This window comes from Lithobates pipiens, unplaced genomic scaffold, assembly GCF_037356315.1.
Source record: "Lithobates pipiens isolate NorthernLeopardFrog02 unplaced genomic scaffold, aLitPip1_a1.2 Scaffold_18, whole genome shotgun sequence".
NCBI classification, from domain to species: Eukaryota; Metazoa; Chordata; class Amphibia; order Anura; family Ranidae; genus Lithobates; species Lithobates pipiens.
The window spans coordinates 216,601,756-216,628,107 of record NW_027507758.1 but is presented as its reverse complement, the minus strand read 5'-3'; the positions used below and the strand labels follow the sequence as shown (position 1 = coordinate 216,628,107).

Sequence of the window (26,352 nt, the reverse complement as noted above, 5' to 3'; positions counted from 1 at the left end):
CATCTCAACCAGACTACAAAGCCATCAGCAAAACCATGCAGCACCAGAAGTCGCATTAATGGTACGAAGTACTTTATTCATCATTGGTTAGCAAAAGCATAACAACGTTATTAAAAAGAATTCAGAGGTCATGTGATGTTCGACAACTTTGCCATATTTCTTTGTTCTGTGATTTATCCCTTAACCACTCAGACCGGACCATTTTTCTGGCTTAAGACCAGACCACTTTTTGCGATTCGGCACTGCGTTGCTTTAACTGACAATTGCGCGGTCATGCGACGTGGCTCCCAAACAAAATTTAATTTTTTTCCCACAAATGGAGCTTTCTTTTGGTGGTATTTGATCACCCCTGCGGTTTTTATTTTTTGCGCTATAAACAAAAATAGAGCGACAATTTTGAAAAAAACGCATTACTTTTTGTTATAATATCCCCCAAAAGTTATAGCGTTTACAAAATAGGGGATAGTTTTGTGGCATTTTTATTAATATTTTTTTTTTTTTTTACTAGTAATGGCAGCGATCAGCAATTTTTATTGTGACTGCGACATTATGGCACACACATCGGACATTTTTGACACATTTTTGGGACCATTGTCATTTATACAGCAATCAGTGCCATACAAATGCAGTGATTCCTGTGTAAATGACACTAGCAGTGAAGGGGTTAACCAGGGGATGGCAGTTTAGGAGTTAAGTGTTCCTAGGGGCATGTTACTAACTGGGGGGGGGGGCTGGGCTTTGTTTTAGTGAACACTGATCTCTGCTCCAATCACATGGAGCAGAGATCAGCGTCACTTGTTGCTAGGCAGAACGGGGAGATGCTGTTTACAGCGGCATCTCCCCGTTCAGCCGCCCCGTGAAACGATCGCGGGTATCCCCTACGGCCGGACTCATGGGGGTCCCAACCAACACGCAAACGTGCCGCCGGGGGTGCGCACGCGATGGCAGGGCGGCATATAAAAATGGACGTACCTGTACGCCAATATGCCTGCCTGTGCCATTCTGCCGATGGCGTGCGTGCGCCAGTCGGGAACTGGTTGATAAAGAACACCTGATTAATTCAGAGACTTATTGTACTTTAAAAGTGTTGGTCTTACATAAAAATACACACATTTACTTGTATTTAGTTTTAAACATATTGTATAGCTCTCACGGAATTTCATTTTAAAATATGTGACGTTCATGGCTCTCTCGGCCAAAAAGGTTCCCTACCCCTGGTCTAGAGTATGGAAGGATTATAACCACTGTCAGTTTTTCATTTTTTTGCCATCTGTGTCCAATTGGGGAGATTTCCCTTAACATCCTGTTTAATGCCCAAAACAGGAAGTGAGGAAATCCCTCAAAGTCAGGGAATCCTGGGGTGTCCCCACAACTTAGTGTCCTTATTGAAAGATTCCACTCTATTCCTGTTCTGGTGTCAACTGGACATGACGAGTACAAATATAACTTAGAGGGTGAATCTCCCTAACGGGCACAGACCGTGATAAAATAGGTCTTCTAATCATTCTCCACTCTATCCCAAACTAATTTTGCCTTTAGTTATATTTTAAGTACCATCATTGGAATACACAGTTTTGTGTCTTGACATGGGGCACCAGTTTTTTGTCTGCACATGTATTTGCATTATCCTCTTTTATAAGTTACCAAAATATGGGGTGATTATGTGGTATATTGCAGGGATCTCCAAACATTTAATTTCAAAGGCCACATAGCAGAAGAAAGTAAAAGGAGCCCAAAGAAATGTTTTAGATATATTAACAGTAAAAAGGCAAATTCAAAACACATTGCACACATAATAGACAGGGATGGAAGGATGGTTACAGATGACACAAAGAAGGCAACTGTACCAAATACCTTCTTTTTCTCAATTTTTTCTGCAGGAAAAACAAGGGTTTACCAACTGCGACTATACTTTTAATGGCACAACACAGGACATTCCCTCTTGGCTAACTGAGGCAGGAGTCAGGGAAAGACGCTTTATAAACTTAACACAAATCGCCAGGTCCAGATGGCTTACACCTGACAGTCCTCAGAGAACTTAGGTTATAGCCGGGCCATTGTTCCTAATCTTTGTGGACAGCATAATGACACGATTGGTACCAGCTGATTGGAGAAAAATCAGTGTGGTACCAATATTCAAAAAAGGGCAGAGACATATTCCTGCCAGTCAGCTTAACATGAATAAAATATTGGAGGGGATGTTTAGGGACTATATCCAAAGATTTACAAAGGAAAAGGATATCATTAGCAGTAATCAGCCTGGGTTTACGAAAGGTCGTTCCTGCCAGACCAATCTGCTAACATTCTACGAGGAAGTGAGCTGCCATCTTGATAGGAGACCTGTGTATCTGGATTTTGCAAAAGTATTTGACAGAGTCCCCCATAAAAGCTTAATATACAAGCTGAGATCTGAAGGCATGGACCATAAGGTAGGTTTAAAAATGAATATAAAAGAAAACTACTCACAAAAATGTAGGTGAATTGCTCACAATGTAAATAGTTTCCACAAGTAGCAGCAATAAGTCAGAACCAGATACACTCCAAATGGTCACAGAGGAAATGACAAGGGCCACTGCTGGCTGATGCATTTCAAAGGATCACCTTCTTCCTCAGAGCCTCAGACTTCCACGGGCGGTCAAAAGACCAAAGGTGACACCCACGGGAGGATAACATAGCTCTTGCTAAAACAGAAGAGACATTGGATGGTTGTTTGTTTAAAAATAAGTGAAAAGTGTTTTATAGGGATAAACATAATTAATAGTACAATAAATAATAAAAAAATAAAAATAAAAACCGCCACAAGGGTGCAAGGGACAGTGGCAATGCTGATAAACCGATTATTTCTAAATAGACACATATTATACAATAGGAGTTATAGGAGTGCGCAGAGAGCTGATGTGCATACTGTATCTAATCCACTATTAATACAGGAGGAGGATGAAGTGTAAAGTGCCTTTGATAACCTACCACAGGAGGACTCGCAGGCAATAGCATAGTGGCACATGAAGCTGCCAAACATTCACCAGTCTTACCGGTTAATAGCCACTGGGTACATGGCACCAGATATTATTCTCCCCCCATATCGCTCAAGATACTCCTAGACCAATCTCACCTGTAGAACGCACTCTGCCATGTTTGCGCTCCACGCGACAGGGAATGCGGGCCTTACGTCACTTCCTGTGCGTCGGCTGACGCTCTTTGATGACATGTATGGCTGCAATGCATTGCCACCATTTTCTAGTAGACAGACCCATAGAGGGCAAATAGGGACAGTGAAAGTTGGTACAGAAAGGGAAAATCTAGGGGATATTGAGAGGGACGATCACCTACCGTCTCACCCATGCCCAAAATCAAAGTTGGAGGAGTTCCCATCAACCCTCAAGGACAATCCTGTCAATTGCATTTGCTCAAAGGGATGCATATATCATATAATAATGAATAAACAACAAAGAGGAAAACCGTGCAGCCAATAACTGATTACACAGTGTCCATCCACAACTGAATTGGTACTTAAAAAACAGACAGAACTGAGTTCTACAACTGACAATACAAATTGAGATAGATATAATCATAAATATGAATATAAAACCGAATCCTTATGGATATGTATAGGTTTTAAAAGCACACCAAAATGTAAATCTACTTAAAAAGTATATGCAGAACAAGAATCAAATAAATACATGAATGTCACATATCAGATCAATCAAAATAGTATAGAAACAATTGCAAAAATAAAAGAATGTCAACAAAAATATCAGCAATAGTACAAAATTCGCTAAAGTTATCATTGAAAAATATAATATATTATATTATGCTAACTAGAGAAATGTGTATAACAATAGGGAATGGGGAAGGAAAAGGAACCGATGATGGAAAAGGTCTAGAACCACACCTGGGGCATATATCATGGAGTCTGTTTCCTAGAAAATAGTGGGAATGTAATGCAGCCATACACTTCATCAAAGAGCGACGGCCGACGCACAGGAAGTGAGTTAAGGCCCACATTCCCTATCGTGTGGAATGCAAACATGGCAGCATGCCTTCCAGACGTGGAATTGGTCTAGTAGTATCTTGATCGATATGGGGGAAAGACTCTCTATCTGGCTCCATGTACCCAGTGGCTATTAACCGGTAAGACTGGTGAATGTTTGACAGCTTCATGTGCCACTATGCTGTTGCCTGCAAGTTCTCCTGTGGTATGTTATCACTGGCACTTTACCCTTCATCCTCCTGTCCCAATAGTGCATTAGATACAATATGCATCAGCTCTCTGTGCAATCCTGTTGTATAATATGTGTCTATTTGGTAATAATCGGTTCATCAGCATTGCCACTATCCCTTGCTCCCTTGAGGCGGTTTTTATATTATCATTTTTATCATTTTTTATTTATTGTACTATTATGTTTAACACTTTTCACTTATCTTTTTTAAACAACCATCCAGTGTCTCTTCTGTTTTAGCAAGGGCTATGTTATCACCCTCCCGTGGTGTCACCTTTGGACTTTTGACTGCCCAGAAGGGCTTCCCATGCCCTTCTGGGAGGTCCCTGTTTGCCTGATTAGTGATGCATGTGCTATATATATATATATATATATATATATATATATATATATATATATATATATATATATATATATATATATATATATATATATATATATGACAACTGAGGGAGACAACACTGTTAGGCTCTGAGGAAGAAGGTGATCCTTTGAAACGCATCAGCCAGCAGTGGTTATCATTTCCTCTGTTACCATTTGGAGTGTATCTGGTTCTGACTTATTGCTGCTACTTGTGGAAACTATTTACATTGTGAGCCATTCACCTACGTTTGTGAGTAGTTTTTTTATATTAATTTTTAATAAAACCCATCCAAAGGATAATGCACTAGGCTGGTGCGCCCTTTTTCTCTTTCTCGTTTGTTAGGACACCCCTATCCTTGAGTGCAGCAAGGCCATACAGACTATCTAATAGTCCACTCGTGCGCAGGAGTGTTTGTTTTCTGTCATCACCATAAGGTTTGTGCTTGGGATAAAAGCTGGTTACAGGGACCTGCCTAAAGGGTGGTGATGAATAACATGTAATCAGACTGGAGTGGTGAGTGGAGTACCCCAAGGTTCTGTGTTAGGACCAATTCTATTCAAATTATTTATAAATTATATAGAGAACAAGATAGATTAGCTCAATCATTTTACAGATGACACAAAAATAAGTAGAGCAATTAACTCACATCAGGACATAGAAATTTTGCAGAATGACCTGAATAAAATAATGGAGTGGGCGGACAAATTGCAAATGAGATTTAATGTGGAGAAATGTAAAGTAATGCACTTGGGGGCAAAAAACAAATGCAAATTGTTCACTAGGTGGAATCAAGGATGGAGAAGGATCTGGGGGTTCTAATAGATGAGTGAGTAATAGCATGCAATGTCAAGCTGCAGCTACCAAAGCAGGTAGAATATTAGCTTGCACAAAAAAAGGATATACTCCAGGGATAAAACTATAATTCTGCCACTTTATAAAACCCTGGTTAGGCCACAGCTGTAGTATTCTGTCCAGTTCTGGTCACCGGTCCTCAAAAGGGATGTGCTAGAGCTGGAGAGAGTCCAAAGAAGGGCAACAAAATTAATAAGAAGACTAGAGGACCTCAATTACGATGCAACGCTTGAGGGTGGACATGATGGCGTTCTACAAATACCTCAGTGGGGATCCCAGCATAGGAAAAAAACGATTCAGTCCCAGGGAGTTTGAGGGCACAGGGCCACACATTGAGACTGGAGGAGAAGTGGTTTAACCTTAAACTACGCAGGGGGTTCTTCACTGTCAGGGCAATAAGGATGTGTAACTCTCTCCCACAATTAGTGGTGGCTGCGGGAAGTATGGACATTTTTAAAAGACTCTTGGCTGTATGTCTTAAACTCAACATACAGGGATATGGGAACCCAGGTATATGTTACTATGTTATGCGTTTTTCACATATTCGCAGGCCAAAAAAAGGACTTGGTTATTTTTTAAGACCAGTTTCACACTGGGGCCTTGCCGCATTAGCGTTTAAGAGGAGCTTTACCATCATTTTAGCTGCACTTTTCGGGGTACGAGGCGCTTTCAGGTGCTTTAGAGCACAATTTTTAGTGTTAAAATGCCTGAAAACCGCCTTCAGTGGAAAGGGGTCTTAATGAATCTGTAGCGGAATAAAATAGAATTTGACAGCTTGATGGCAGTAGAGCTTGATGGCACACCTGTATCCTGCGCTCATGTATGGAGGGGGCTAAACTTCCAGTGTGCACAGGACCTTACATCTGTGTTTCAGTCACACACACATCATACATTTTGGTCCCCATCAGAACCCCCTGCATATGTGTGTCCCCATCGGAGCCCCCTGCAAATTTGTGCCCCAACACCCTACATATTTGTGTCCCCATCAGATCCCCCTTCCATATTTGTGTCCCCATCAGAGCCCCCTTCCATATTTGTGTCCCCATCAGAGCCCCCTTCCATATTTGTGTCCCCATCAGAGCCCCCTTCCATATTTGTGTCCCCATCAGAGCCCCCTTCCATATTTGTGTCCCCTTCTGAGCCCCCCTGCATAATTGGGTCACCATCGGAGCCCCCCTTGCATGTGTGTGTCCCCATCGGAGCCCCCCTTGCATGTGTGTGTCCCCATCGGAGCCCCCTGCATATGTGTCCCCATCGGAGCCCCCTGCATATGTGTCCCCATCGGAGCCCCCTGCATATATGCGTCCCCATCGGAGCCCCCTGCATATATGCGTCCCCATCGGAGCCCCCTGCATATATGCGTCCCCATCGGAGCCCCCTGCATATATGCGTCCCCATCGGAGCCCCCTGCATATATGCGTCCCCATCGGAGCCCCCTGCATATATGCGTCCCCATCAGAGCCCCCTGCATATATGCGTCCCCATCGGAGCCCCCTCCCGCATGTGTGCCCCCATCGGAGCCCCCTCCCGCATATGTGTGCCCCCATCGGAGCCCCCTCCCGCATATGTGTGCCCCCATCGGAGCCCCCTCCCGCCTATGTGTGCCCCCATCGGAGCCCCCTCCCGCATATGTGTGCCCCCATCGGAGCCCCCTCCCGCATATGTGTGCCCCCATCGGAGCCCCCCCTCGCATGTGTGTCCCCCCATCGGAGCCCCCCCTCGCATGTGTGTCCCCCCATCGGAGCCCCCCCTCGCATGTGTGTCCCCCCATCGGAGCCCCCCCTCGCATGTGTGTCCCCCCATCGGAGCCCCCCCTCGCATGTGTGTCCCCCCCATCGGAGCCCCCCCCTCGCATGTGTGTCCCCCCCATCGGAGCCCCCCCTCGCATGTGTGTCCCCCCATCGGAGCCCCCCCTCGCATGTGTGTCCCCCCATCGGAGCCCCCCCTCGCATGTGTGTCCCCCCATCGGAGCCCCCCCTCGCATGTGTGTCCCCCCATCGGAGCCCCCCCCCCCCCGCATGTGTGTCCCCCCATCGGAGCCCCCTCCCGCATGTGTGTCCCCCCATCGGAGCCCCCTCCCGCATGTGTGTCCCCCCATCGGAGCCCCCTCCCGCATGTGTGTGTCCCCATCGGAGCCCCCTCCCGCATGTGTGTCCCCCCATCGGAGCCCCCTCCCGCATGTGTGTCCCCCCATCGGAGCCCCCTCCCGCATGTGTGTCCCCCCATCGGAGCCCCCTCCCGCATGTGTGTCCCCCCATCGGAGCCCCCTCCCGCATGTGTGTGCCCCCATATGAGCCCGCCCCGCATGTGTGTGCCCCCATATGAGCCCGCCCCGCATGTGTGTGCCCCCATATGAGCCGGCCCCGCATGTGTGTGCCCCCATATGAGCCGGCCCCGCATGTGTGTGCCCCCATATGAGCCGGCCCCGCATGTGTGTGCCCCCATATGAGCCGGCCCCGCATGTGTGTGCCCCCATATGAGCCGGCCCCGCATGTGTGTGCCCCCATATGAGCCGGCCCCGCATGTGTGTGCCCCCATATGAGCCGGCCCCGCATGTGTGTGCCCCCATATGAGCCGGCCCCGCATGTGTGTGCCCCCATATGAGCCGGCCCCGCATGTGTGTGCCCCCATATGAGCCGGCCCCGCATGTGTGTGCCCCCATATGAGCCGGCCCCGCATGTGTGTGCCCCCATATGAGCCGGCCCCGCATGTGTGTGCCCCCATATGAGCCGGCCCCGCATGTGTGTGCCCCCATATGAGCCGGCCCCGCATGTGTGTGCCCCCATATGAGCCGGCCCCGCATGTGTGTGCCCCCATATGAGCCGGCCCCGCATGTGTGTGCCCCCATATGAGCCGGCCCCGCATGTGTGTGCCCCCATATGAGCCGGCCCCGCATGTGTGTGCCCCCATATGAGCCGGCCCCGCATGTGTGTGCCCCCATATGAGCCCGCCCCGCATGTGTGTGCCCCCATCGGAGCCCGCCCCGCTTATTTTGTCACCATCAGAGCCCCCCTGCATATTTTGTGTCACCACCAGAGCCCCCTCACATATTTACAGTATCTCACAAAAGTGAGTACACCCCACCCATTTTTGTAAATATTTTATTATCTTTTATTGTGACAACACTGAACACTGAAGAAATTACACTTTGCTACAATGTAAAGTAGTGAGTGTACAGCTTGCATGACTGTATAAATTTGCTGTCCCCTCAAAATAACTCAACACACAGCCATTAATGTCTAAACCGCTGGCAACAAAAGTGAGTATACCCCTAAGTGAAAATGTCCAAATTGGGCCCAATTAGCCATTTTCCCTTCCCGGTGTCACGTACTAACTTGTTGGTTTTACAAGGTCTCAGGTGGGAATGGGGAGCAGGTGTGTTAAATTTGGTGCTATCGCTCTCACTCTCTTACTGGTCATCGGAATTTCAGCACCTCATGGCAAAGAACTTTGAGGATCTGAAAAAAAGAACTGTTGCTCTACATAAAAATGGCCTAAACCAGGGGTGCCCAGCCTTTTGAAGAGCGAGGGCCACATAAGCAACTTTGTAACCAGTCGCGGGCCACAATGAGCAGAGCAGGCGGGTGACAGGTCTGTGCAAAGCTGACATGGACACAGCCCACTCTACTCTAGGAGTCATCCGATCTGCCCTCATGGAAGGGGATTGATCCCCTTCTGTTTTTTTGTTTTTTTTGCGAATCAGATTGGAGGTAGGCGGGTGTAAAAGGACACAAATCTGTTTACATCTGCGATTTCATTGAGGTGACTGTAGGGCCCGATTGAGTTGTACTGATTGTTTGAAAGAGGCCTTTCACACTAATGCAGCGTAGTGCACCTGTGTTTTTCTGCGGGTTAACTACACTTTGCCATAGACATCTATTATAGCCTGAAGGTGTTGGTGCACTTTCTGAAAGCTCACCAAACCTGCATAACAGAAGTCTATGCCCCAGTGCAGGTAACCTGAAGGTGCACCTGCGGATCAGTTTGAAAGCAGCCCAGTAACCACTGCGCAGATATGCCCATATATACACTGCAATTTTAGTAATAAACTGACCTTTAATAACAGTCTTCCATTCAGGTATCGCCTGCTGTTGCTGTCCCCGGCAGAGTGCATTTGGTATCACTCTGCCTCTGGCAAGAGACGGCACTATACAGGAAGCATCAGCTTATACAGCTCTGCTCCACAGCTGCTTGCTTTGCCGGCTTGCTTTAACAACACAGATGCTCTGGGATGGCGGGTCTGCAACCCAAGATCTGGGCTTGCCAATCTGCCATTCCACAGAAGGAGGTCACAGGCCACATCAGAGGGCTCCCCGGGCCACTGGTTGGGCACCCCTGGCCTAAGCTATAAGAAGTTGCCAAGACCCTGAAACTGAGCTGCAGCATGGGGGCCAAGACCGTACAGCTGGTTAACAGGACAGGTTCCACTCAGGACAGGCCTCACCATGGTCAACCAAAGAAGTTGAGTGCACACGTTCAGCGTCCTATCCAGAGGTTGTATTTGGGAAATAGACATGCTGCCAGCATTGCTACAGAGGTTGAAGGGGTGGGGGGGGGGGTCAGCCTGTCAGTGCTCAGACCATACGCCACACACTGCATCAAATTAGTCTGCATGGCTGTAATTCTAGAAGTAAGCTTCTTCTAAAGATGATGCACAAGAAAGCCCGAAAACAGTTTACCGCATACAAGCAGACTAAGGACATGAATCACTGGAACCATGTCCTGTGGTCTGATGAGACCAAGATACACTTATTTTGTTCAGATGGTGTCAAGCGTGTGTGGCGGCAACCAGGTGAAGGGTACAATGACAAGTGTGTCTTGCCTACAGTCAAGCATGGTGGTGGGAGTGTCATGGTCTGGGGCTGCATGAGTTCTACTGGCACTGGGGAGCTACAGTTCATTGAATGCCATGAATGCCAACATGTACTGTGACATACTGAAGCAGAGCATGAGCCCCCCTTCAGAGATAGGGTGGCAGTATTCCAACATAACCCCAAACACACTTTCAAGACGGCCACTGCCTTGCCAAAGAAGCTGAGGGTAAAGGTGATGGACCGGCCAAGCATATCTCCAGACCTAAACCCTGTTGAGCATCTGTGGGGGATCCTCAAACCGGAAGGTGAAGGAGTGCAAAGTCTCTTACGAAATGTTCAATACAACACAAACAAATTAAAGACATTTTTGTCAAACATTGGGACATTCTAAGGAAAGATAAGATCCTGGGGTCTATTATGCTGGAAAAACCGAAGGTCGTATATCGGGGGTGCCAGCACTCAAAAGCAAAATTGCCTCATCTGTTATTAATACTCCCACCAAGCCTTCCCTTTTTCCTTTTTTCACAACTGGACAGGCTATTTTCCACGCAAGAAGTGCCTTGTATGTTAATATAATACATGGGAACATAAGACCACAAAAGATTTTAGATCATCTGTTACTGGCCTGACTTACAAGATTAAACAATTTTGTACTTGTGCTGCAAAAAATGTGGTGTACATGTTGACTTGCCCTTGTGGCAAGCAATATGTAGGTTGCACTATTAGATCTTTTACTACAAGGGTCTCCGAACATATTAGTCTGATAAAACAAAACAGGGTAGTACTAAACACACAGTCCCACGTCATTATCGACAATGTCATGACCGCGATCCAAAAGGGACACAGTTCCTCATTATAGATGAATATACCACGTCATGGAGAGGTGGTGCCACTATTAGAGGTGTGTCTAGGTTGGAGTCCTTCTGGATTTATGAGTTAGACTCATTATCCACAAGGAATTAATGTAGAATGGGACATCAATTCTTTAATTAACAGATCTTGATAGAGACACAATGTGATCAAGTGACTTTTTTCCCTTATTTTTATGTTTTTTTTAGTTTATTCTATTTTTTAAATATTTTCGTTAACATATAACATTTATAATTCACATTTTCAATCCCCTTACATATATAGGCTTATTCAATGAGTAAGAATAGTAATTGTTCCATCTTTCCCCAGACTTAAGATATTAGGCCTATATAATAAATGGCGTATCTATCTCATCAGTTCTTAAATCCGGTCTGGGCAGTATACTAGTACTGTTATTTTCAAATGATAATTGGAAATTTTGAACCATATGCATGCGGATTTATATATAATATAGTGAGATACATCATTATCACTTGAGTTATAGTACAGTTTTTATACACTCCAAGTTCATTTTAATATTGATTTTTAATATTTTTTAATATTATGTGTATAAAGTTGTACATGTTGACCCCAGCCATTTGGAGTCTATTTAGCCCCCAGTTCGTTATTTAGAAATGTATAATGATGAAATTTGAACATCAAGCTGTGAAATGTGGGCTTAAATATACCCATTTAACATCTTCAATTTAGACCTTTTTTTCTATATAAATCAGCCGCGCAGTATAGCCCTCTGTTTATGGTTTTAATTTCACATATCTTTCTTGGTATTTATTTGTATTTCTATTTACATTTATTCTTACTCTTATTTCATTTTTGTTTTTATTCATTTTTTTTTTTTATTTTCATCTTCATTTTATTTAATTTTCAACTCTCTCTTTATACTAATATTTATTTTATTCTATTTTATTTTTAATTTGATTTCCATTTTTATAATTTTTTTATACTTTTATTATTTTCTTTCATTTTTTTTTTCATCTTTATTTTTATTTTATTTCCATTCACACTCATTCTTATTTTTATTTATATATATATATATTTTTATTCTTATTTTTATTTCATTTTTATTTTTATTTTCATTCTAATTTTCCATTTTTCGTCTTTTTTATTTATTTAATTTTTCGTCTTTTTTTTTTCTTTTTTTTACTTTTTATATTTCATTTTTTTTTTTCATTTATTTATTTATTTATTTTTCTATTGTACATATTTCTTTGCTTTTCCAATATAATTTCGTTCTTTCTTCTATCTAATTTTTCCTTCTCATTTCCTTTATGAAGGCAAATGCTGCGCGGCTGTGACATTGGTATATGGCACTGGCCGGTTTACTCTACGTAAAGACATGGAAGAGAGAGGGCCAAGCCTCTTTCTCGTAGTGAGGTTTGGACGTTTGGAACGCCAGACCGGATATGATGCTGGCCGCACCTCAGTCTCAAAGTGAGGCTTTGAACAGTGATCAGTGATTGGCTGTAAACATGCTGAAATCGAGGCTTGGATAGCACGATTAGTCACACAGTACTCCGGATGTTCATACTCATATAAATAGTGCTGTATTTATGGTTCTGGGCTAACGGATTAAAAGATAGTGACTCAGGATGCAGTTGAATATTTAAAGGGGACATTCAATGTTTAAACAATTCGTATTCACGAGACATACACTTCCGGTTTATTACCGGGAGTGACGTCAGGCGGAAGTGCTTTTGGCGTCCTTAACGACTTGGGGGTCACCATTCCCTTATAAGTGATGCTGGGAGAAGAGGTCCACACCCCAGATGACGACTCCGTCTTCGAAATGCGTTGGCTTGACTCCTCTGCAGACATCGCTGTTTCTACATTCATGTATATGCCATTTTTGATATCTTAAAAATGTGAGTTTTTTTTATTCTTATTCATTAAAAATGTATTTGTGACAATATTATGCTATGTTGGGCTTTTTGCTTCTATGGTTGTATGTACGAGACTATTACCCCATCTCTCATTGGACATTAACAAACTTCTCGCCTATTTGACATGGTGGTGCAAGCTGAGTCCGAGGAATATCTACACCCATTGGGTGGATTCCATATATAAAGCCTACATGACTTGGGGGGCATATGCCTGACTAAGTCCAAGTCTTCCGGTAAGCCTCCCCCAGTTTCACGGTGGTGGGGGTGTTGCATGTAAGAAGAGCACACACTGTCTTTGAAAGTTGTTTTTGGGAAAGCTGATCTTTCTACAAATTCATTATTGGACTTCACAGTTTGGGACTCATTTAGCACATGCACATTTTTCTGAAAATTATCTGTTAATGATTATTATTCACTTCTTTTTTTTCACTTATATTTATAATTCAAATGTTCATTTTATTATTTAAATGTGGTTTTTGTAGTTCGTTTATTCAACACTAGGAAATATGGTTCTTTTGTTTTAAAGATTCATACGGTGACGCATATAATTTTATATTTCTGTCTTTATCATAGCGCTACACATGTATTTTTCTTTTAGTTACTTATGCTTTTATGTCTAGAAGCTGTGTTGGCAGCTTGATAAAGCTTATCGTCACAGCGCAGTATATATCAAACCACGCGCGCAAAGTCTCTAACAGCCACCAGCTCATTGTATTGTTTCCTGAATTTTTGTGTTTTGATAAATGGCCTCTGTTTATTCTCCAAGGCCCCTGCTTTCAAAAAATATATATATTTGGGGTTCTGAGTAATTCTAGCAAACAAATGCTGATTTTTAACATGAACATGTGTGTGAAAATTGCACTGGACAGAAAGTGGTTGAAAGCAAAGTCAAGCTTTGAAACAAATTAATAAATTCTCCTGATTTTGCATTCAATATTTTTTTCTTGGGAGCCTGCAAAGCCTTGCATCGGGGGAATCAATGGATTACAGGTGTAATACCAGGCTCCTCCAGCTCCCTGCCTGCACCGAGGTACAGGCTTTCAGTTGGAGAGTTGGCGGAAATGTCAATGGACTACTAGTGCGGTGATCACCACACTTGTGTCTGGTGACAGGGCTTGCAGTTAGTTCATTTACAGGTCTCAGAAGTCACAGTGGCTCCGGAAGGGGAAGAAATACTGGGAAGAGTAGGGTTTTGGGTGACGGGTGCCCATTTGCACCATGTTGCACTCTAAATACAGGGTAATGGTGAAAAAAATGGGAGTTAGTCTTTGAGACGTTTTTAACATTTTGGAATATTGGTTCTTTTTTGAGACCTAAAAAAGCTTGTGTGTGTTCCAGGGGTCGTTAAAGCAAGACAAAATTTTGTGTCATCAGTATGCATTGGTTTTCTTAACAGCAACTATAATTTGGCTACTTATGTAATTTTTTTACTTTTCTGTTCATTTGCTATATTGTTTAAATAAAAAATCTTGCTCCACGTTTTATTATAGGCTTACAAATTAATAAAACTGAACTTGCACATAAATATATATATAGATTGTATTTATTTGTTTAATATTGGTTGCTGTTTCTCAAAGTGTAAATCAATGTTACCTCACAGTAGTAAAGTGTAGGCTGTAAGCAGTACTTTCAGCAATGTTTAATTCTTCCCTCACACCACATTCTTTGTAACTCGGCAGAGATCTTTTTTACATTTATTCTTAGCATGCTAAATATTTATTCAGAATGCATTAACTTTCCCACCAGACCATTTTTTTTTATTTTTCTTCATTTTTCACACGCTAATTTTTATTTATTTTTTGTGTGTACTCTGATCATTTGACAGGTGGCATCCTGTGTCACTTCAGAATGCAATATGTCTGAGAGTAAAGGTTTTACACAAAATACTGAAGAACAAGCCGCTACATCACCTCCAGAGACCCAGTCCTCCAGATTATCAACACACCAGTTAATTCTGCTTGTTGCCGATATGGATAAAATCGTAGATCAGGTAGGCAACAGTCTGGAATTTTCAGTGTTTTTGAATTTACTATACATTAGTATATGCATGTGGTTATAATTGGGAAAATGTTATCTTGGATAATCTTGGTTTGATGGTACGCACATAAAAATAGCATAAATATATTATATGTTATATATTCGGTGATCACATATTCATGTAGGTTCTTGACGCAGGCTGTACGCATATATCTTGCCATTCTGCGGGTGAGCCTTAACACCAGGTGGCAGCATATATGCGGCCCTCTTAAAGAGGAAGTAAACCCTGATGAGTTTACTACTTTGTCTCCCTGCAAAGGTAAAGCATAATGGGCTACTATACATCACATAGTAGCCCATTATGTGTCACTTACCTGACAAAGGAGCTAGTGATGTCACCGCTGTCCCCTGTAGTATGGAGCATCCATCTTCTTCTGGGTATCGCTGCTCCGGCCACTCACAGCTCCGGAGCAGCGATGACGGCACTCCCGCGCATGCGCACGGGAGCCACCACTAACGGCATATCGCCGTTAGCAGCATGCCGCGATAGTGCACCTGAGTGCCGCTGTCTACGGCTCATGCGCCATAGACAGCGGTGACTGTATTTTAGTAAATATCTCCTAAACCATGTAGGTTTAGGAGATATTTCTTGGACCTACAGGTAAGCCTTAATCTAGGCTTACCTGTAGGTCAAAGGGGTTTGTAAGAGTTTACAACCACTTTAAAAGAACTTACCATGCTGAAAGCGCTCTCCCTGCACACTCCCATCACAGTAGCTGGCAGGTGCTGATACATACTCACGATCGGTAGCGTTCCGATCATGTGACCACTGTGACAACCAATCAGTGGTCACATGACCCGAATGCCCACATCCTGGCTTTTAGAACTCTTAAAGAGCCAGGAGGCTGTCGGCGCAAAGGGGTTACAGTGGTTGCTAAACAAATTTTTTTTTAAAAATCCTGTATTAAAAATGATTTTGCACATAAAGGTATAACTACAGAAAATCCAAAGCATAAAAAAAAAAAACACATGAATGTGTGCAAAGATGGCAACTACCCCCCCTACAAGAGCAATGTGTAGTCTGTGGAAAAATTTTGTGGATACAAACAGAACCACCCAAAGATGACACTAATGTCCACTTTAATAATTACAGAATGCCATAAAACAATGTCTACTGCAGTCAGGAACCACATAAACAATGCACACAAATTTGGCAGTACTGCAGTGCGGCGTTGAGCAGAGATCGCTTCATTACGCAGTCCTGGTGGCCACTCGAGTAAGGGGAATGATGGGATGAGCAGACCAATCTGTAAGCATTGGGAAATAGTGAAAAGACCTTAACCACTAAAGGACCAGGCCTCTTTTTCAGACTCGGTGTTTACATGTTTAAAACGGGTTTTCTTTTCTTGCATCAGGGGACACAGAGGCATAGTAATAACTATGTGGGTTATATCGGCATATCAGGTGCTGGACACTGGCATGCCCCTTAAGGCGTGAACTTCCCCCATATAACCCCCCCCCCCCATTACTGGGCGTCCTCAGTTTTTTATGCCAGTGTCTAAGGTGTTGGGCACGTGTAATGTACTGTACACGATGTGTGTACTGAGCTCCACGGGAAGTAATCCTTTGATGAGAGCCAGCCATCCTAACCGGATCAGTTCGGATGTCTCCGTAATGGACTAAATGAATGGTACCTGGGCCTCCTCATCCAAAGACACAAGGTTTTGCTTGCGAATGCTTTTAAGCTGGGCCCTGGGATCCAGTACTTTTTGGTAGTAAGGCCAATACAGGTTTACTGGCAGGGTCTTCTCGCAGGTCCAGGATTGCGGGATTACCTGAGTGTACCCCTGTTCCTGAAGGTTTCCTTTCAAGGTCTTGGAGCCTACCGTGAAGGGCGTAGATTGTTTTTTTGTTTTGTTTATCTTTGACAAACCCTGCTGCAAGGAAAGGTAGGGGAGATAATCTCTCCTATGTGTCACCACTGGAGGCTGTATTGAGCACTCACCATTCTGACGCTGGAAACGGCAGAAGCTCCACTCTCCTCTCCGTTCAAGCAAGCTCAGACCCTCAGGTATGAAGGGGGGTCTGATCACTTCCTGGGCCCCCAGATTGGTGATTTTGATCTATTTGAATGCAAGCAAGCTGCCTCTTTTTCTTTAAAATGGAAAAAAGTTTTTTTGGACAAGTCACGGCCACTCGCCAAGCGTAGGATTTACCCCCCCGCCACCGCCCGCCATGATGCCGGTGCTCACGCAGGAGATTCGCTTCCCTGTTTGAAACAGGAAGGGGGGTGTTTTCGTGCAGGGGCATTGGCTAAATGGCGTCAGACGCCGGCCACACATGTAGGAAGTAGTTAGAGCTCTGCAAGAGAAGCTACTGCCTGGCGGTGGAGGGACAGAGCAGAGTTGTTGCTGGTCAGGTTTGGTGACGCAGGCATTTTCCTTTTGGCAACATTGTACTGTATAGCTAGGAGTAATAGCAGTTATTGTACTGTACTATAGCCTAGCAAGTGAAACATTCTTTTACTGGTACTGCCTCTGCTTTGTACTGTAAGCTATGAGTGACAAAGGGACCAGGAACCCCTCTAAGGGGTTAATGGTATACAACAAACTAAAAATCCTTCCAAAAGAAGAAGAACGAGAGGTAAAAAGAAAAATACGGCCAGTCAGATAAAGCCGTCAAGGGTAGAACACTTTTGTAGAACATTTAAAAGATTTTTGCTATGATGTCTCTCCATAGTAGGACTAAACCTAGCAGATTCCCATCTAGTCCTCTGGGCCCTTTTGTTGAGGTGCAGGAGGCTAGGGATCAGGTAGATCTTCCCAAATATTGGAAGATACTTATTTTTCCTCTTCAGAGGATCCTAACAGGGAGGGAGTAGCCGCACAAGTCAGGTTTTTGTCTACTCCCTTACTTAACCATTTTGTTGCCTGCCACAGGCTCTTGAGCTATCTACCTCTAATTAGGGTTCATTTGAACCTCCCCCACCTGGGGATGTTTTTTCCTATTCATGCATAACTTATATATTCTGAATGGGAACATTTCTATGAAAAAAATGGGAGGTTCCAGCTATTAATGCTGCAATCACCTCAGTGAGTAGAGTCTCACATGTCCAGTGGATAATGCAGTGATGTTAAAGGATCCAGCAAGTTAAGGTTGGATTTTCCTTTTAAAGACAAGATGTCTTTTGCCGTTCTGGCACCTCCTTATGCCATGTTAAAGGCTCAAGGCATAGCGGTCCTAGCCTATCAGAAGATCTACTTTGAATAGATCATTCGGTCTCAGGTCTAAAACCAGAGTCTGATCTCAGCTGTAGATAGCTGAAATCTCTAGGTTGGATTCTCAGCCTAGGAAGATTCTCCTTAAAACCATCAAGGAGATTAATTGGGGACTGGTTATGGATACCATACAGAAGAAGATATTCTTACCCCAGACGTGAATCAGTTCCATTGTTCCTTCATTTTCATTCCTTCATTTTGGCTGCAGGAGATTTTTAGGGGAAATGGTGGCCTCCTTCTTCAAGGCCGTTTCTTACACGCAGTTTTATTCTAAGACTGCTTCAAGACACCATCCTGTTGGTCTGGAATAAAGAGGATTTAGGCCTTGTATGTTTCCAATACGCTTGGTTCCCAACATAGGTCAGAGCCTAAATTGGTGGTTATCAAGCAGGAGGGAATATCTTTATCCTGCAAGGTGTTAACAGATGCCAGCCTTGTAGGATGGGGGAGCAGCCCTGGAAGAAGATTCTGTCCATGGGAGATGGTCCAGGTTAAAGGACCTTGCCTATCAACTTTGTTGGAAGTTTCAGGCAGTACATCTGGCCATAGAATCTTGGTGGTCAGATTACAGGACTGTCCTGACAGCATTTAGTCTGACAGAGCCATGGCAGTGACTTGCATCGATCACCAGGGGAGGCACGAGAAGTTGTGCTGCCCAAAAAGGTGAATAATGTTCTAGCTTTGGCAGAACACAACACTCCTTGCCTATCTGCAATTTTAATATTTCAGGTGTACTACTTGAGACGCCAACAATTATTACCTGGAGAATGATCCTCTTCACCCCGACATCTTCCTAGCAGTATGTCAGATGGGGTACTCCGGACATGGACCTATTTGCACCCAGATTCATTAATAAGGTCGACAACTTTGTCAAACAAGGGGTCCTCTAGCAGGCAGAACAGACGCATTAGTCTTCCCATTCGATCAATTCTCACTGATCTATGCATTTCCTCCAGCTCTGCTACTCTAGCGCCTTCTCCGCAGGATTGAGCAGGAACAGGAGGTGATTCTGGAGGCCCCAGCGGGTCCCAGAAGATCTTAATTTATCAAGATCATAAAGAGGGCATTTGAAGTCCTTTTGGACTCTGCCATTATAGCCAGACCTTCTTGCACAGGATCCAGTATTTCATCCTACTTTATGGACAAGGAGTTTAACAGGTTTGACTGTTGAATCCCACTCTTTTAAAAGATTGTGGGTGATCTCCTTCAGTAGTGTCTACTTTGACTAATGCCGGGAAACCGGCTTCCAGAATCACTTGCTATAGAATCTGGAAGGCATAGGTTTCTTGGTATGGATCCAGGGGTTGGCACCCCAGGAAGTATGTCAATAGACAGGATTCCTGCATATGGGATCTGAAATTAAGCTGGCCTTGACTTTTATCAAGAGCCAGATCCAGGCCTTGTCTATGTCTTTTTCTATGGCCTCTTGCTTCCCACTTTTGGTGCGTCGCTTATTCAGGGGGGTAACACTGTTTATTCCCCCTATTAAGGCACCTCTAAATCCTTAGGATTTAAAATTGGTCTTGTCGGCTTTGTTAAATAAGCCGTTTGAACCTTACCAGAAATTCTCTTGGTTGTTTGACAAAGAATCTTTTTTGCTTGCCATTTCTTCTGCTAGAAGAGTATTGGAACTAACGGCTCTGTCTTGTAAGAGCCATATTTCATCATGCATAAGTACGAGGTGGTTTGATGTCCTCATCCTGAATTCTTACCAAAGATGGTAATAGGTTTTCATTTAAACAAAGATATTATTCTTCCTTGTTTCTCCCCAGAAGCCTTATTCTGGGGAAAATAAAGCACTACAGTCTCTTGCTGTAGTAAGAGCGATCAGAATCTAAGAGTGACCGCTCAGGTTCGCAAAACACGGGTTTTGTTTGTACTGCCAGAGGGTCCAAGATATGGACAGGCAGCGTCAAGATCCACTATTTTCCAAATGGATTTGTCAAGTGATTGATCAAGCTTCAGCTTAAAGAAGAAAATTCTTCCTTTTCATATTAAGAGCACATTCATCCAGGGTGATTAGTGCCGCTTGGGTGGTGCATCATCAGGCCTCTATGGCTCAGATCTGTAAGACCACAACATTGGTCTTTGGTTCAGACTTTTATCCGATTTTTTTCAAATCGATATTAAAGGTCATGAGGATATTGCCTTTGGGCACAGCATACACTGCAGGCTGCAGAATGAGTCCTCTGGCCTCCTGTTTCCTTGATTCTGCCCCCCCCCCCCCCTTCAGTTATTATTGGTATGGGACATCCCACATAGTTATTACTACGGCTCTGTGTCCCCTGATGTAAGAAAAGAAAATAGGATTTTTAAAACAGCTTACCTGTAAAATCCTTTTCTTTGATGTACATCATGGGACACAGAGGTCCCTCCCTTCTTCTTATACACTTTGATTGCTTGGCTACAAAACTGAAGACTCCCAGTAATGGGAGGGGTTATATGGGGGAAGTTCACGCCTTAAGGGGCATGCCAGTGTCCAGCACCCTATATGTTTTTTTTTTTTTTTTGTCTAACACCCTAGAGAATAAAATGACGGTCATCGCAATACTTTTTTTCACACCGTATTTGCGCAGAGGTCTTACAAGCGCACTTTTTTGTGAAAAAAAAAACACTTTTTTGAATAAAATAAGACAACAGTAAAATTAGCCCAATTTTTTTTATATTGTGAAAGATCATGTTACGCCAAGTAAATTGATACCAAACATATCATGCTTCACAATTGCGCCCGCTTGTGGAATGGCGTCAAATTTTTACCCTCAAAAATCTCCATAAGCGACATTTAAAAAATTCTACAGGTTGCATGTTTTGCTTTACAGGGGAGGTCTATGGCTAGAATTATTGTTCTCACTCTACCAATCACGGCGATACCTCATATGTGTGGTTTGACTACCGTTTTCATATGCGGGTGCTACTCATGTATGCGTTCGCTTCTGTGCGTGAGCTCATCGGGACGGGGTGTTTAAAAATTTTTATTTATTTTACTTGATTTTATTATTACACTGTTTAAATAAAAAAGATCACTTTTATTCCTATTACAAGGAATGTAAACTTCCCTTGTAATAGAAAAAAGCATGACAGGTCCTTTTAAATATGAGATCTGGGGTTCAAGAAGTCCTCAGATCTCATATTTGGACTTAAATGCAATAAAAAAAGAAAAAAAAGTCATTTGAAAAAATGTTCCTTTTAAGAGGTATGGGCGGAAGTGACGTTTTGATGTCGCTTCCACCCTCCTATGGTATAGAGACGAGTGGGGGCCATCTTAGCCTCACTCGTCTCCATACCCAACAACATGAAGCACCCGATCAGCGGCGGAGAGTGGCGGGGGGTGGCACCTCTCCCGCCACCGATAACTGTGATCTCTCTGTGAACCTGCCACGGAGACCACCATTATCGTAAACAGGACCGCCTCCTGCAAAAAGGGATACCTCTGTTGTGGCAGCAGCTGCTGCCGTTACCGAGATATCCTTCAAAGTACTGACGTATATACACAGGAGGTGGTCTTTAAGTAGTTAAGCTAGCAGAAAGATGTAAAAAGCCAGTCCCAAGGGTACACATACCTCGAAGAGTGGAACATGAGGTCCACACTGGTCCACCAAGTCGATCCACCGGAAAAAAGGAAATACTAACGTGCCTCAAGGATAATGCACTTTTTAAGGGATAGCAAATCTAAAGATGGAGACACAAACCTTTAAATAAAGCAGGACTAGTACATGGAGGGGGAAGAAGCTAAAGCTCAAAAAGTAAGTCAGTGTGCCTCCAAACTGTCCATGCTTGTAATAGTATTAAAAGCATCAAAATTAAATTGAGATAATAAATCTATATATAAAAATACATAAGCATAATGGCAAATCGTAAATATAACATGAAAAAATAAAAACATGAAATAAAACGAAATAAAAGGAATAAAACTCGATAAACATGGTGAAAGGGTACATGACCATATCATGAGTAATCACCCTCTTTTTAGAAAAGGAGAGATGGGAAAGGGGGGGAGAAAGAGAGGGAATATAAATGTTTCTAATGTTGTAAAATTGGAGAAAAAGGGCCAACAATACACAGAAACAGGAGAGAGGGGTGGAAACTACACCACAGTGTACCCCACCTGTGTAGGATTTTTCACTGTCGGGGCAGTAAGGTGTGTATCCAAAAGCTCTCACATCTAAATGCTCTAAGAAACTTTTAATTCTCTGTAAGATGATTGGGCATTACTTCAACCACAAAAACCTTAAGGACCTGAATGTTTTTATTGTAAATGTTGAGGGACGTTGTGTTTAGTGGACCCTTTTTTGATGAACCTATGGGTCCCCCCCCCCCCCCCACTCTTTTCCACAGGGTGTGTTTCGTGCATCCTACATATAACAATTTACATGGGGATTGCAAGCCGTTAGGGATGAGCCGAACACCCCCCGGTTTGGTTCGCACCAGAACATTCGAACAGACTGAAAATTCGTACGAATTTAGAACCCTATTAAAGTCTATGGGACTCGAACATTCAAAATCAAAAGTGCTAATTTTAAAGGCTAATATGCAAGCTATGCAACAAACGCCACCAGCAATAAGGGGTATCTTCGGGTGTATACTGTGCTGGAGGCACACAACACCCACTAACTCATGCAGACGGTATTAGAGAGCAATAGCAATAAAGGGTAGATACAGGTGTATACTAGGCTGAAGGCACACAACACCCACTAACTCTTGCAAATGGCTGAGAAAAGAACACACTGTCCCTGCACGCCAACACACTACACAAGGCCGCCACGCTGGTGGCCTTATATTTTGTGGGGTGTGTACTAAACCCCCTGAGCTATAATTGGCCACAGGCAGGATGCTTTGATTATGGCTCTCCTCGCTGCTGGCGCTGTGATTGGTCAAGCATGCGGGGTCACAGTGCATGCTTGGCCAATCATGAGCCAGCAATGCACTGCGATGGCGTAGTGCATTGTGGGCCGTTCGTGCCACACGACTTTCGTGCGAATGGTCCACAAAGTTCTGAATTCGCCGAACAGACGAACGGCCGATGTTCGAGTTGAACATGCGTTCGAATCGAACACCGAGCTCATCCCTTTGAACATGTGATAAATTGTCTGGAAAAAGACACTGCTATTAGAATCACAAAAAGTAGACTGACCATGATAAATTGGCACGTCAAACAACCACATTTTTTATATTTGAAGACACATACTCTGTTATCAAATTATCCCTGTATATCAGTGTTTGTGTTACGATTTCCAAGAAACCTACTAGGAGCAGCCATGTTTTTAAGTCTCCAGGCCTTCCTGAAATAAACCTCAGGAGCCTTAGGTAATATGGGGCCTAATTTTGCATCTAAGAGTAAAATTTGCCAAATTTTTGAATAACCTTTTGGATCAATTGTTTTTGATAACCTGCTCATTAGAGAGGGACAGTACTTTGAAAAAGTATTCACACCCCTTGAAAGTTTCCACGTTTTGTCATGTTACAACCAAAAACGTAAATGTATTTAATTGGGATTATATCTGATAGATCAACACAAAGAGGCGCATAATTGTGAAGTGGAAGGAAAATTATAAATGTTTTTGAATTTTTTTTTTTTTTACAAATGAATATATCTGAAAAGTGTGGCGTGCATTTGTATTCAGCCCCCATTACTGTGATACACCTAACTAAAATCTAGTGGAGCAATTGCCTTCAGAAGTCACCTAATTAGTAAATAGAGTCCACCAGTGTTTCATTTAATCTCAGTATAAATACAGCTGTCCTGTGAAGCCCCCAGAGGTTTGTTAGAGAACCTTAGTGAATAAAAAGCATCATGAAGGCCAAGGAACACACCAGACAGGTCAAGGATAAAGTTGTGGAGAAGTTGCACTGTTCAATCCATCATCCAAAAATTGAAAAAGTATGGCACAACTGCAAACCTACTAAGGCATGGCCGTCCACCTAAACTAACAGGCCAGGCGAGAAGAGCAGTATAATCTGTGAAGCAGCAAAGAGGCCCATGGTAACTCTGGAGGAGTTGCAGAGATCCAAAGCTCAAGAGGGAGAATTTGGCCACAGGACAACTATATTAATCATGTACTCCACAAATCTGGCCTTTATGGAAGAGTGGCAAGAAAGCCATTGTTGGAAGAAAGCCATGTGGGGGACACAGCAAATATGTGGAAGGTGTTCCTGTCAGATGAGACATGCAAGTTTTTTTCCTAAAAGCAAAACACTATGTGGCAGAAAACTAACACTGCACGTCACCCTGAACACACCATCCCCACCATGAAACATGGTGGCAGCATCATGTCTTCAGCAGGGACAGGGAAGCTGGTCAGAGTTGATGGAAAGATGGCCAAATACAAGGCAATCTTAGAAGAGAACCTGTTAGTCTGCAAAAGACTTGAGTCTGGGACGGAGGTTCACCTTCCAACAGGACAACGATCCTAAACATACAGCCAGAGCTACATTTTAATGGTTTAGATCAAAGCATATTCACATGTTAGAATGGCCCAGTCAAAACAAAGTCCAGACCTAAATTCAATTGATAATCTCTGGCAAGACTTTAAAAAATCAGTTCAGACGCTCTGCATGCAATCTGACAGAGCTTGACCTATTTTACAAAGAAAAATGGGCAAAAAAAAAAAATAGCACAGGAAACACATGATCCACATCATAAAAGCAGCACACATGCCTTAGCCCCTCAGTATTTGTGTTTCCTCTGGCCAGACAGGAACACCAAACAGTTGTTTTCGGCCTTCGTGCTAGGTGGCAGGGGCCTCCCGATGTCCATACCCAGGGCAAACAGGGGTAGTACTCCTGGGGTATGAGTCAGTTAGGGCCACCCAGTGACCTGATGGAGTGATCTGGGGTGAAGGTAAGGGACCCCCTCTCCCGATTGAGTTGTAGCCTCAGTGAGGTACCTGTGAGGAGTGGAGGAGGTGATCCAGTTGGTCCATCCGAAATGGCACTGCAGGGTGTTCTCCTAGTGGAGGCGCAGGCCGCCACATGGTCCGGGTACCTTTTCCTTTTTCTGCTGTTTACAGAGATCTCCATATACAGGGCTTCTTTCTCCCCAGCATGTGGCTCATGCTGGTGGCACAGAGTGATGAGGTAACTTCCAGGACTGGGTGACAGGAAGTGACGTGGCAGGAAGACCAGTGGCAGCCATCTTGGTACTCCCAGTGAAGCCTAGCTGGGGATAACAGGGCTGTGCTGGAGGGCGGCGTCAGATCCACAGCGCTGCCCCGGATTCTCCACACCTCCTTATATAAGGGCCAGAATAGCAAGATGGCGCTGAAGGCTTCCAGGATCCATGGAAGTAGGTCTGGAGGCACAATCTGTTGATTCAGGCCCTAAGGTAAGAAAATAGGGGGCAGACTGCGCCTTCCCTTTTCTTATCCTTCTGTAGGGGGGGCACAGGGGGTGTTGTGTTTTCTTCCAGAGCCTGTTTTTTTGTTATGCTTAGTGTGGACAGGTGTCGCACATACTAGCATAGGCTCCGGCGGTGGGTACTTTTAAAAAGGTTCTTGGATTAGAATTTTTGTAATCCACAGGGTGTTTTTGTTACTGGTATTGTCTTCAGTGGAAGCAATGTGCTGGCGTTTGTCATTTGATTCATTTCAGGACAAAGCCCATGAGCCCAGAGATAGCAAAACAAAGATACCCAGAAAATGCCTTATGGGCGGAAGAAAAGTACATGTCTGGACTGTTTAGACAAGCTCATCAAAGGTTCAAAAATCCCTTTTTCCTGCAGAGGAAACGGAGGAACTATTAAAGGCTATATACGATGCCCAATATTAATGAGGAGGTGGAGACTTCGCTCCTTGCACAGATAGAAAGGACTGCAAGGGCTGGGACAGTGATAATGGGGGATTTTAACTACCCAGAAATTGACTGGGGTAATGGCACTGCTAGGACAGTTAAAGGGCAAAAATTTATAAACTATTACAGGACAATTTTATGGTCCAGTTTATTGGGGCCCAAACTAGGAATGATACTCTGTTGGACCTGGTAATCTCAAACCATGCAGAACGTATTACTAATGTTCAGCTAAAGGAACACCTGGGTAGCAGTGACCATAACATGATTTCATTTGACGTTAACTGTATGCAAAAATTGAATACGGGAAAGATA

At 43.7% G+C, this 26,352-nt stretch overlaps 1 protein-coding gene across 3 annotated transcripts in view; it reads left to right on the top strand.

The window, feature by feature from the left end:
* COG2 (component of oligomeric golgi complex 2) overlaps positions 1-26,352 on the top strand; it is a 442,013-nt gene that overhangs the window by 300,185 nt on the left and 115,476 nt on the right. For all 3 annotated transcript variants that reach the window (XM_077486570.1, XM_077486569.1, XM_077486571.1), the window contains one exon: positions 14,826-14,990. In XM_077486570.1, coding sequence (XP_077342696.1) covers positions 14,826-14,990 — 165 coding nt within the window. The remainder of the gene's footprint in view (positions 1-14,825; positions 14,991-26,352) is intronic.